Raw genomic sequence first — 12,969 nt, 5'->3', positions numbered from 1 at the left:
AACGCTATTCTACGTTTAGCTAGTGGGACATATGTTCAGTCATATTTGCAGCTCAATAACACTTCACATAAGAGAGGCTCAAAAAATGCCATTATTTCGGGCCTGGATAAATAACCCTTTCCAAGCTTTTATGAAAATGTTGGTAATGCCGCAGATTATAGACAGAAAATCACACACGTTTTAATGCTTTATGGCAGATAAGAAAGTAAGAGCAACCGGCAGTATAAAGCAAAAGATATTGAGCAAATCTTAATAGCAGGTCGTTGAGCTGAAAATTTATAAATTCAACAGTTTTCATGCGATTCCATGTGCTATTGGGAGAACTCGCCCAAATGGAAGCATGAAGAATAGAACGAAAAAGGACGCGAATTAAAAAAAATAATAATAAAAGAAAAGAAAAGAAGAACGTTAAACAAATGTGAATTTAAAAAAAAAAAATTATCGATATTAATTTGTGTGTGTAAAATTTTCAAAAATGTCCTTTTCAAATATCACTCTATCCAACATGGTGACACCACCCAACATAATACGTGACATTAGCCAATTCACTTTTGGTTATGTGGATTATGGTGTATTTGTGTTCATGCTTTGCATTTCGGCCAGCATAGGAGTCTACTTTGGATTTTTTGCAAAGAGCGCGGATACCACTGAAGAATATTTACATGGTGGCAAACAAATGAAAACATTACCCATAGCCATTTCCCTGGTAGCCAGTCAGTTGTCGGGAATTTCCATTATGACCATACCCGCGGAATTATACACCTTTGGTATAACATGGTGCTTTAATGTGGTCTCCATGATTTTAATAGTGCCGATCTTGATTTGGATTGTAATACCGGTCTTCTACAATAATAATATAACCAATTGTTATGAGGTGCGTATGTGTGTGTGTGGATATATGTGTGTTTATGTCCCAGTGTACCCTGAAGAAAATAATGTTATGTGATATATTCGCTACAAACATTTCTCATAATTTTGGAAGACTGTTCGTCCCCGCAATGAATAAAACAATCTTCTGAATATTCCCTACAAACATTTCTCATAATTTTGGAAGACTTTTCGTCCCCGCAATGAATAAAACAATCCTCTGAAAGACTTTTACACAATTTCCGTATATGTCGCGAAACACTCTTCGTTGATACCATAGCACAATCCATTGCGTATGCTGAAGTTTTAGAAATTCTTCGCGACAATTCTCTTGCGTTAATCGTCCCTATGACTCGTGAAACACTCTTCTAGGTTATCATTAGACAATCCATTGCATGTGCGGAAGTTTTAGTAAATCTACGCTATAATTCTCTTACAACCCATTGCGTTATAATCTTCCGTATGACTCGTGAAACACTCTTCTAGGTTATCATTGGGCAATCCAATACGTTTGCGGAAGTTTTAGCAACTCTTCGCGACGATTATTGCGCAACCCATTGCGTTATACTCATCCAGAAGATTTGTTTATTAACCAACTGAGTTAACTTTTTGCGATTTTTTTTTTATTTAGGGAGGCCACCATGGTGCAGAGGTTGGTATGGCCGCCTTTGACGCCGAAAACGTGGGTTCAAACCCCGGCGTGAACATCACAAAAATTTTCAGAGGTGTTTATCCCCTTACTAATACTGGCAACATTTGTGAGGTATCCTGCCTGGTTAAAACTCTACATAGTGGTGTCGCTATGCGGTACGCCGTTCGGATTCGGCATAAAAAAGGAGGCCCCTTATTATTTAGCATAAAAACTTTTATCGGACTGCACTCATTGATATGAAGGAAGTATTCACTGTCCTTAATGGAATATTGATTGAAAATTTATTTTTGTTTTAAACCCTGGTGCGTTTAGGACTTGTAATTTTGTAATGTTTTGAGTGGACAACTTCCACAACAACAAACAGAATTCTCACTTGGGTTATATGACGATTGGTACTTCTTTTTTAATTTTTTCGTAGCTATGACGTTTTTGATGAACAACTTATCTTGATATGCGTTTTTAGACCTTCTAAGCGAATAACACGCAACTGTTTTTAAACAATATTCAATAAATATTCCAAAACACTAAAACTAACTCGTTCAGGCGAGTAATGCGCAACTCTTCTACAATAAAAGAGTGTTTTATTAATCATCCAAAACACTAATTTGTTATTCGCCCACATTATTCTTGCGCGTTTCTAAGATCTTTCAAGACTCTTCTGACTTACTCTTTTGCAACTAATAGGGAACATTCGAGGAACACTCTTCCAGAAGATTCGTTTTAACGACACAACTCCTCAAGACGGGGGAATCGTCTACGACTCTTAGACGAGCACGTTCGCGATCGTAACATTCTTCTAGAAGATTCGCGAAAGATTGTTTGGCTATCGAAAATGTTTGCAATAATTGCTGCGTTTTAATTTAGTCTTACTCTGCAAACATTTTCGATTACCAAAAAATTTTCTGCGAATCTTCTGAATGATGATTATGATCGCAGACGAGCTCGTCTAAGAGTCGTAGACGATGTTGTGAGGTGTTGAGTTGTGTCCTCAAGACGAAGAGTTTTTCACAAATCTTTCATATAAGTTGCTAACGAGTTAGTCAGAAGAGTTTTGGAAGATCTTAAAATCGCGCACGAATGCTATGAACGAGTAACAAATGAGCGTTTTGGAAGATTTATAAAATACTCTTCTATAAGAGTTGCCAAAATTGGACCAAGCGGATGGACATTTGAGGCGCAGTCGCTATCAACATTTGCATGAAATAATCTTCAAACATTAAATTATATATTGGGTTGCCCAAAAAGTAATTACGGATTTTTCATATAGTCAGCGTTGACAAATTTTTTCACAGCTTGTGACTCTGTAATTGCATTCTTTCTTCTGTCAGTTATCAGCTGTTACTTTTAGCTTGCTTTAGAAAAAAGTGTAAAAAAAGTATATTTGATTAGAGTTCATTCTAAGTTTTATTAAAAATGCATTTACTTTCTTTTAAAAAATCCGCAATTACTTTTTGGGCAACCCAATACTATCGATTAAATTATCGTACTATCGATTCGAATAGAGATTTCATGCATTTTTCTGAATTTTATGTTTTTCGTTTTATGAAAAACTTTCCTATAGCTCTTAAAAAAGCACCCTTTATATATATATATATATATAAATATGTGAACTTTATATAAATCTGAATCGATTTTTACCAAATGACAGAGTTTGGCTAAAAAAGTGATATATGCGAAATTTCGTGAAGGTTGGACAACAATTTCGATCTGTGCCTTGATTCGCGGACAGACGGACATGGCTAGATCGAACTATAAAGTATATTTGAGTCGATCAGTAGACTTTTAATTGCCAAAGTAGTGGTTCTAGGTGTAACTTGTGTTAAAAAGTATCATATTAATGTTCACTTTGTGCTCAAATAAAATTCTAAAACATAAAATCCTCCAATGGAATCCAAAAAATTCCCTCTTTTCAATTTTAAACACTGTTGCGGCATGTGTTATCGTTAACCGATGATCATAATATTTCATATTTCCCTAAATGAGATCAAAAGGAAAAAAGGGTGGAGGGAATGCATTTCTCTATTTGCAAAAAAAATTTCTTCCTTATAAGATGGGACGGTCTAATGTTCATAGTGGCATGGGGCGAATTAACAGAATCTGATAAACTGAAAATTGATTCATACATACTTCATCGAACAAGTAATTTCAAAAATTGTTTGCCACAACTAACATTTAAGGGCAGGTTTCAGGTAAAAATAATGAATTATAAATTTTTGTATTAAATTGTTTATTTTCAGTATTTGGAAATTCGTTTTAATCGGCAAACCCGCCAGATTCAAACAGTGGCATTTATGAGTACTCTATTCTTGTTTTTGCCAGTTTTTATTTTCATACCATCATTGGCTTTTTCACAGGGTAAGTTATTGATGAAGATAACTCATGATTTCTACAAGACATTGCTAAATTTTAGGGTACTGATTCTATTTAAAAGCAAGTAAAAGCCTGTTTAGTTCGGTCGTACCGATTCTTATGTACCCTTCACCATGAATCATACATAACAATGACTTTTTCAATTATATAGGATTTACATATGAACTATATAGAGTTAGGAACTGCTATGGACCATACAAAAAATGGACTCAAACTTAAAGATTTTGTCCTTGATCTAAGGGTTTCGGCAATAATTGGAAGCTAAAGAAGCGAACCTTCAAAATACCCATGTGACACCGTCTCGCTACCAATGTCACGGGACATGGCGCTCTTAGGATTTCGGGCATTTGGAAGGCTGCTGGGATGACTACGTGACATTGGCAGCGTGCGAAGTTCGTGTCGAGCGGATCTTTCTTCAATGGCGACCTAGACACTATTCCATCCAGAAGTCTATGTGTCTCACTCAATCCTAGGAACGCAACAAAAACCCTGCCGCGGTGCCCTCATCCAACTTGGACCCATCCGTGTAGACAGAGGGACCCAAGAATGGCGGAACATCCCAGAGCAAGCTTCCTCTCTAGGAACACAACCTCCAGGTCACCATCGAATAAAGATCCACCCGGCACAAAGTCCATCGAGCCGTCAATGTCACATAGTCATCCCAGCAGTCATCCGAATGTCCTAAGTCCGAAGAGCGCCATATATCCGACTCCCTCAGTCTGAAAGCAGTTTTCAACGCCATGTACTCCACGTACAAGTGTCGGATTTCGGACATTCGGAGGGCTGCTGGTATGACTACGTGACATTGGAGGCGCGACGGACTTTGTGCCGAGCAGATCATACTTCGATGGCGACCTGGACACTGCACCTTCCAAAAGTCTATATGACTCCCTAAAACGTAGAAATTCAACAAAAGCCCAGCCTCGGGACCCTCATCCAACTTGGACCCATTCGTGTAGACAGATGTACCCAAGAATAGCAGAACACCCCAGACCAAAGCTCCTTCCCCGGGAAGACAACCTCCAGGTCACCATCGAAGAAAGATCCGCCCGACACAAAGTCCGTGTCGCGCCAATGTAATGTAGTCATCCCAGCAGCCTTCCGAATGCCCGAAATCGGAAGAGCGCTATGTACCCGATTCCCTCGGTCAGAGAGCAGTTTTTAACGCCGTGCACTCAACGTCCAAGGTTTATATCAAGTATAGCATTCAGCTTTGCTGAGCACCACCCCAATACCCTGCACCTTCACCAATATACCACGAAGACACACCTTCTCGAGAGCCCGTTGCACACCAGGCACCCATTCCAGTTCAAACTCTGGTTAAGAATAACGCCCAGGCATTTAGCCTCCGGAAAGAGCGGCAGTTCCACTTCGCCCAGGACATTTCCCCTGAACTAGCCATATCTTCTCCTTCTTGTGGACAACACCAGCTCTGTTTTCCTTGGGTTTATGTCAAGTCCATTTGCCCTCAGCCATCTCGGGAGCTTTCTCATCATGCCCTGAGGGATATTCGTGCCAGTAGAGAGAAAGCAACCGACACTCAAAATGACGACATCATCGGCAACCACCATTGATAACCAAGCGTCAAGAGAGAGGGAAACCTGTTCCCCAGTTCCCCTCTATGTAAACCACCGCGTCATGGAGGGCGCTATTGACTGACCGACACTTGGTATAGTCATGCTGGTAAACGCTTACCAGCGATGGGTACGCATCCAGCAGTCTCTCAAGTGTCTTCAATGCGAAATACGATAGACTGATCGCCCTTAAGTTCTTGGACCGGTAGTGACCCTGTTCCCTTGCCTTGGGAATGAAAACGAACTTAACCTCCCGACACGCAGTTGGCAGAAGCCTAATGGCATACAGCCCGCCCTTTGCAGCATGCCAGGCTATATTCCATCCGATCCGAACGACTTGTAGGGGTCAAACGAACAAACTTCTTGGACTAACCTCTCCCCCGTTAAAATCCTCTCAGCAACCCACCCCAAAGTTAGTCGCTTTTGGAGTCGGTGATAACTTCACTCGATTTCTATCGAGCTTTCTCAGAGATCACACTATACGAGTGGTTGTAGATGGGTTCTCAACCGATGAGTATACATTGACCGCAGGTGTGCCACAAGGCTCTGTTCTTTCCCCTTCCCTTCTACCTATTTTCATTGACGATTTATTGGTCAGACTTCGAATTCAGTCTACTCATTTCCCGATGACCGTAGTCTGTGTCATTCATATTCATTCCACCAAAGGCCCAGTCCTCAAGAAATTGGGGACAGAAGGCGCATTATGGTAAGACGCTCTCCCAGGATTTGTTGGCCATTTCCGTGTGTGGTAGAATGAACAGAGTAGACTTAAACGCACAGAGAAGACGCAGTACAGTTTCTTGTCTAATAAGCGATTTACTGACCTACTACAATCGTAAATATCTATCGACGGTATAGTCATTGAGCAGTCAGATGCTCTTGATGTTCTGGGCATGAAGATACAGTATGATGTCCGTTGGTCAATACACGTATTTGAAGTGTCAAAAGAAGCATTCAAGTGTTTGGACTTTCTTAAGCTCGGCATAGCAATCCTAGGTTATGTTAGGTTAGGTTGAAAAGAGGGTGTGGATATTAATCCGCCCTATGCCACTATGGACATACACCTAAGCCAGTTATCGGCTTGTTGTGCGCTCTACAGCAATCCCAGTTAAATCTCCCATCATTTCTGTATGGTGGATCATTGTCCGTGGACAGGCCTCTTCGGACACTCTCCAATCCTTCAAAACAGTATCTCAAAAATTTGGGTGCCGTGCCAAAGCGGAGTAAGGTGGAACGAAAAAGCCGACTAATTGGTCGTAGGTGCCAGAGGACTACCATCAGTAATCTCGCTGAAGGGGAAGCCTTTAAGGACGACACAACAGTAAAACGGTCAATAATATTACGAAAACCCTACGATGGAATCCGGATCATGAGAAGACAAGGTTATTACTGAGAGTAAGTAGAAAGGAGGTCAGTTTTGCTTTCGGTGTCATTACGGGTCACATAGGACTACGGTCGCAGTAATGAAAAAGTGAGGAAGTTGACGAAACTTGAAACAATTTCAAAATCAATGCCTTATAACTTGAAACATATTGGAGGCATAGAATGGAAATCGGTTGGGATTTTTGAAAGCAGCACGGAATTCCTGACATAGATGCTCAGGGCCATTTTTCGGATGGTAACGGCATACTCCAGTCGACTGATCCAATTACTTGAAAAAAATCACTCTCTTTCCCGATTATTAGCACCGCAAATGCATCGAAATTCGTAGTCGGGAACCAAAATCCTCACCCAAGGCACCTGGGGTTTCGAAAAGTTACTAAAGCTAAGAACTTGGACTACAGAACAACCTTGTGAGCAATAGCAACCCCCCAGACGAAGGCGTGGTGTCGGCAAAAAAGGAGAGGGAAAAAAAACGCATATGCCGCCGAAAAAGAGAAGTGAATGTAGCGCATCCTTCCGAGACTTCTATCAAAGATTTAAACATCAAACCGATGGCTTTGATGCAAGCAAATACTCCTGCAATAGTGTGCTTAGGAGAAAATTATCTCAGCTCTTGGTATCCGATAGTGGTGGCGATGGGGAAACCAACGAACTAATCCATGATGATGGTTTGGATTGTGCACAACCCATTGAAAAACATCCAGGCAGCAGGAGCCGATGGGTTGCCAGCTGAACTATATAAGACTAGAGGCGGCACGCTGGTGATTGTTATTGTATAATGATGTTTTGTTTTAACCCTAAGCCCTCAGAAGGCACAAATTTTTTTCCAGGCATTTCTGTTATAACCTCTAGTTGTACTCTGCGTATAAAAGGAAATCGGTTATATTCCGACAAATTCGTTCCTTGGTACATAAGATTCGGCACAGTCTAACCATTTTACATGTAACCTCTAAGCCTATAATACTTCTATTTTTACTTAGATATATGGTCGTAGTTTTTGGCCGTTAATATGTATCCCTTTCATTTCTTCTGCAGTATCTGGATTTAATATTCACCTTATCAATGTTATTGTTTGTGCCATATGCGTCTTTTATACCATGTTTGTAAGTATAGAACAGTAACTCGTATCGTAGAATCAACAATCGATAACCACTTTCCGCGTTCTCTTTTCCTAAAAGGGTGGTATCAAAGCAGTCGTCTGGACGGATGTGGTACAAGGCACTATAATGGTTATATCAGTTGCTTTGGTATGCATTTTGGGTGTTATTAAGGTGGGTGGTATCGGAGAAGTGCTACGCCTTGCTCAAGAAGGACAGCGTCTGCATGTTAAGTAAGCCCGCCTATCATAACCTTATAGAAATGATTAACTTTTACTTTTGAAACCCCTACAGCTTTGAATTGGATGCCACAACACGCATGACTTTCTGGAATGCTTTTATCTCATCTACCTTAACATGGGTGGCTTATGTGGGTCTCAATCAGAGCTGTGTGCAGCGCATTGTCTCTTTGCCCACTTTGAAAAATGCTCAAAAGTATACAACTTTTTCCTTATCCTTTAGAGTAGTTTAACTTTCATTCTTATTTCCAGTTCCCTTTTCATTTTTGGTGCTGGCTTTTTGCTTATCATGTTCTTCACTTCCTTTACCGGCGTTGTAATGTATGCCCGTTATTACGATTGCGATCCCTTGACTGCCGGCTATGTTAGCAAAGCCGATAAACTTATGCCCTTCTTTGTGCAAGATGTTGCGGGTCATTTGAGAGGAATGCCTGGTATCTTCATTTCATGTGTCTTTAGTGCAGCCCTTAGCACAATGTCAGCTGGAATGAACTCATTGGCCGGTGTTGTCTACATTGATTATATCAAGCCTTACATTCGCCATACGGAACGTCGTGCCAATTTTATAATGAAAACCTTTGTTTTCCTTACCGGCTGCTATTGCATTGTGGGTGGCACTGTGGTGGAGAAATTTTCCTCGATTCTACAGCTGATCTACTCGATTGGTGGTGTTACCTTTGGTTCGGTCATTGGTGTGTTCATGTTGGGAATGTTAGTGCCGCGAGCACATGGAAGAGCTGCTATTTGTGGCGTCATCAGCAGCTTATTGTTTATGTTGTATATTGTGACTGCATCACAGGGCAGAAATCATTATGAGCCCTTGCCGAGTTCGGTGGAAGCATGTCCAGCTTTAAATGTTACCACGTAAGTAGTATTTCCTTTCTAGTCCCAAACTTTGCACAAATTCGTGGCGTTATCGTGAAGAGAGATAACCTGAGTAAGGGCTTCCCACATTAGGACTTCCTTCAATCCAGTTTGTAATTCTTTGTCACTGCAAACTTTCCATAGGGAAAATTAGATTGTATCCAAAATGGTCACCTTTTCCATAGTGAAACGGAAGTTTAAGTACCTTTTCCATTAAAAAAGTGTAGTATTAGTAACTTTTCTACAGGGAAAGGGTAGTTTTAGTACCATTTCCATAGGGAAAAGGTAGTTTTAGTACCCTTTCCATAAGAAAAGGGTAAATTAGTTTCTTTCCAAAAGAAAAAGGTAAATTGAATACCCTTTCCATAAGAAAAATGAAGTTTTACAACCCTTTCCATCAGGAAAAGGCAGTTTTACTAGCCTTTTTATTAGGAAAGGAAAGTTTTACTACTCCTCTCATTAGGAACGGAAAGTTTTACTACCACTTTTATTAGGAAAGGAAAGTTTTAGTACACTTTTTACTAGAAAAGGACATTTCTAGTACCCCTTCCGTAGGCAAAGAGAAGTTTTACTACAATTTCTCTTTCCCTTTTTATAATGGTTATATCAGTTATATCAGTATAAAGGAAAGGGAAGCTTGAGTACCATTTTAGTACCCTTTCCATAAGAAAAAGTTAATTTAATACCCTTTCGATAAGAAAGGAGGAAAGTTTCAGTATTGTTTTAATACCCTTTCCACAGCGAAAAGGTAGTTTTAGAACTCTTTACCTTGGGAAAGAACCCTTTTCATAGGGAGGGGGTAGTTTTAGTACCTGTTCCATAGGGACAGGGTAGTTTTGGTACCCTTCCATTGGGAAAGGGCAGTTTTAGTACCTTTTCCATAGGGAAAATTTTGTGTTAGTTCCCGTTCCACAGGGAGAGGGTAGTTTCAGTACCATTTCCATAGGGAGAGGGTAGTTTTAGTACCCTATCCAAAGGAGAAGGTTAGTTTTAGTAATCTTTTCATTGGGAAAGTGTAGTTTTAGTACCCTTTCATTGAGGAAAATAAAGCTTTTGTACCCTTTACATAGAGAAATAGTAATTTTTGTACTTTTAGTACCCTTTCTATTAGTAAAGGGTAGTTGTTTCCATTGGGAAAGGGTAGTTGTTTCCATTAGGAAAGGGTAGTTGTAATACCCTTTCCATCGGGAAAGGGTGGTTTTTGTTCGCTTGCCATTGGGAGATGGTAGTTTTAGTTACCTTTCCATTAGGAAAGGAAAGTTTTAGTACGCTTTCCACTAGGAAAGGACACTTTGGAAAGGGTACTTTTAGTTCCCTTCTCATTGGGAGAGGGTAGTTTTAATACACGTTCCATAGGAAAAGGGCAGTTTTACTTCTTTTTCTATAGGAAAAGGGGAGTGGTAATACCCTCTGCTTTGGAAAAGGGTTAGTTGTAGTACCCTTTCGAAAGGGAAAGGGTAGTTTTAGTATCTTTTCCCGAGGGAAAGAGTTTTTTTAGTATCCTTTCTATTAGGAAAGGGTAGTTTTTATACCTTTTCTATTAGCAAAGGATAGTATTTATACCCTTTCCATTAGGAAATGGTAGTTTTTATACCCTTTCCATAGGAAAAGGCAAGTTTTAGTACCCTTTCCATAGGGAAATGTTAGTTTTTATACCCTTTTTATAAAGAAAGGGTTGTTTTGATACCTTTTCCATTAGGGAATGGTAGTTTTTATACCCTTTCCGTAGGGAAGTTTTAGTAGCCTTTACATAAAGAAAGGGTAATTTTAAAACTTCTTTCAGAGGGAAAGTGTTATTTAAGTACCCTTTCCATGGGGAAAGTGGAGTTTTTCAAAAGGAAGGCGTAGTTTTAATACCCTTTGCATAGGATACTCTTTCGATTGAGAAAGGGTAATTTTAGTACCCTACCCAAGGGTAGTTTTAGGGCATAAAAACACCCTTTCCCAATGTATGTTTGTACCCTCTCCATTGTGAGAGGGTAGTTTGGGACCCTTTCCAATGGGAAGGGGTAGTTTTAATACCCCTTCCATAGGGAAATGGTTGTTTTAGTACCATTAACATAGAGAAAGGGTAGTTTTAGTAACTTTTTCCATAGGGAAAGGATAGTTTTAGTGAATTTTCCATTGGGAACTTACACTTTCCATAGTTTTGGTACCCTTTCCATAGGGAAAGGGTAGTTTTGGTACCCTTTTAGTAGGGAAAGAGTTGTTTTTGCATCCTTTCCATAAGAAAAGGGTAGATTCTGAATAACCAGTTGTGGGATCGAGGCCCGATATTACAATATTTAATAGAATGTTCATAAGGCTAGGATTGAGTCCTGTCCACTTTCCTTACTGTCTTACTATCTTACCAACATAATCTTGTATTCTGACTAATCTATTTCAGTTTCTTCTCCATTTCCAGCATTCCACTGTTTTCGAATTTATCTTTGTCTCACAATCATAACACTTCCATTGACAAAGGATTTAATATACTCGATTTATCCTTCAATTGGTACGTTACTCTGGGAACTATTATCGTATTCGCTGTTGGAATTCCTCTCAGCTACATCCTCCCACCTGATAAAGGTACCAAATTCGATGTAAAGCTATTGTCACCTATCATTCAACCCTTTGTCAAATATGAACTGGCCGAAACGGAAGAAGTGGTTGAAGTTGTGATGGCAAACATGAAAACGTAAATTTCACACCAACAACTCAACTTAGAAATTTAGATAAATATTTATTTTAGTGTCTGACATGTAGCTATAAAAATCTCTTGTTTTTGCCATATACATACGTATATATGTATAAACTTGTGTATCTGTTAAAATAGAGATTAAGTGAATGTAGATATTTACACTTCTATGTACTTGCTAAGATATTTAAAAAATAGTTAATGTTAGATAATTATTGCAGCTAATTAGATTTTATCTCAGGGTTTAGGTTATATTTGAAAGACGTCACTTTGTTGTCACATTTTGTGCCGACAATTTATTTCAGCAAAAATTCAACATCACCTTTAGTTGTAGTTTCACACTAAGTATCACCATGAGTAAACATAAATGTTGTCTGAGATAAAATGCTATGACGGCTATGAAATTAAACTGCCACTCACTTATGTCCATCGCAGATGCTCTGAAATCGTTAAATGGTTGTAGAAGAAACTGAAAGCTTTTATAGTTTAAAGCAAAATAAAAATCCTGACTCCTTAATCGATTTATGTTGTGTAAGCAATCCTCGACCAGTTTCTTAAGGTTGCATGATCGCTTCCGCACATAAAACTGACACTGTGGCAACGATTGATCGCTTGTATCGATTCTATTCAACTATCTTATCGACTTTGCAACTGTTTTATCGAAATCCCTTTTGTCACATATGCCTGTATTTACATTACAAAAACACATAGACAGATATAGCTAGATCGACTCGGTAAGGGATGCTGAACCGATCGGTATACATTTCAATAGGAGGGAAGGTATATCTCTTTCAAGTTGTTAAAACTAAATGAATATAATTTATAATACTTAATTACTCTGAGAAAATGAAGAAATATAGAAACGAGGTCCCCTAACGTTGACGATCACCGCAAACACATTAGACCATGATCTGCAAATCCGTCGGAACTTTTTACAGACAGTACAAGATTGACATTAACACCTTATAGAAAGTGCGATGGGTTGGGAGTAGAGTCACTACAACACCGAAGAGTGAGCCGCGGTACTATAGGAACCATGATAACTATTTAGCTATGGATTTGGGGTTAGTTAGAGACTGCAACACTTTATCTCCAGATTTACTTCGGTGGGTGAGAGACTAGCTACAATCCGCATAAAAGAAAAATTATTTTTTATCAGTCTTTCATGTGCTCTTACCCCGACAGAAGACAAGAACGAACAGACCAAGGATATATTTTATGAACGCCTAGAGAGAATATATGAACG

The 12,969-nt window shown here is 39.3% G+C and overlaps 1 protein-coding gene across 1 annotated transcript; it reads left to right on the top strand.

Annotated features, from left to right (window-relative positions):
* Positions 1 to 492: 492 nt before the first annotated feature.
* Positions 493 to 12,216, top strand: LOC106083584 (sodium-coupled monocarboxylate transporter 2). Its single transcript, XM_013246702.2, has 7 exons — positions 493 to 874; positions 3,757 to 3,874; positions 7,882 to 7,949; positions 8,025 to 8,176; positions 8,238 to 8,378; positions 8,435 to 9,046; positions 11,451 to 12,216. Exons 1-7 carry the CDS (start codon positions 506 to 508, stop codon positions 11,725 to 11,727), a joined length of 1,737 nt encoding a protein of 578 aa, XP_013102156.2. The 5' UTR covers positions 493 to 505; the 3' UTR covers positions 11,728 to 12,216.
* The last annotated feature ends 753 nt before the right edge of the window (positions 12,217 to 12,969 follow it).

Source organism: Stomoxys calcitrans, chromosome 2 (assembly GCF_963082655.1).
Source record: "Stomoxys calcitrans chromosome 2, idStoCalc2.1, whole genome shotgun sequence".
NCBI lineage: Eukaryota > Metazoa > Arthropoda > Insecta > Diptera > Muscidae > Stomoxys > Stomoxys calcitrans.
Note: the sequence above shows the minus strand (reverse complement) of the source record. Positions and strands in the feature narration are given on the sequence as shown.

What these genes read in the sequence shown, in the direction of transcription:
- LOC106083584 (XM_013246702.2), top strand. Translation starts at nt 506, where the DNA reads ATGGTGACACCACCCAACATAATACGTGACATTAGCCAATTCACTTTT. An exon ending in ATCATTGGCTTTTTCACAGG is followed by an intron (nt 3,875 to 7,881) that starts GTAAGTTATTGA and finishes TTTCTTCTGCAG; the next exon opens with TATCTGGATTTAATATTCAC. An exon ending in CCAGCTTTAAATGTTACCAC is followed by an intron (nt 9,047 to 11,450) that starts GTAAGTAGTATT and finishes CTCCATTTCCAG; the next exon opens with CATTCCACTGTTTTCGAATT.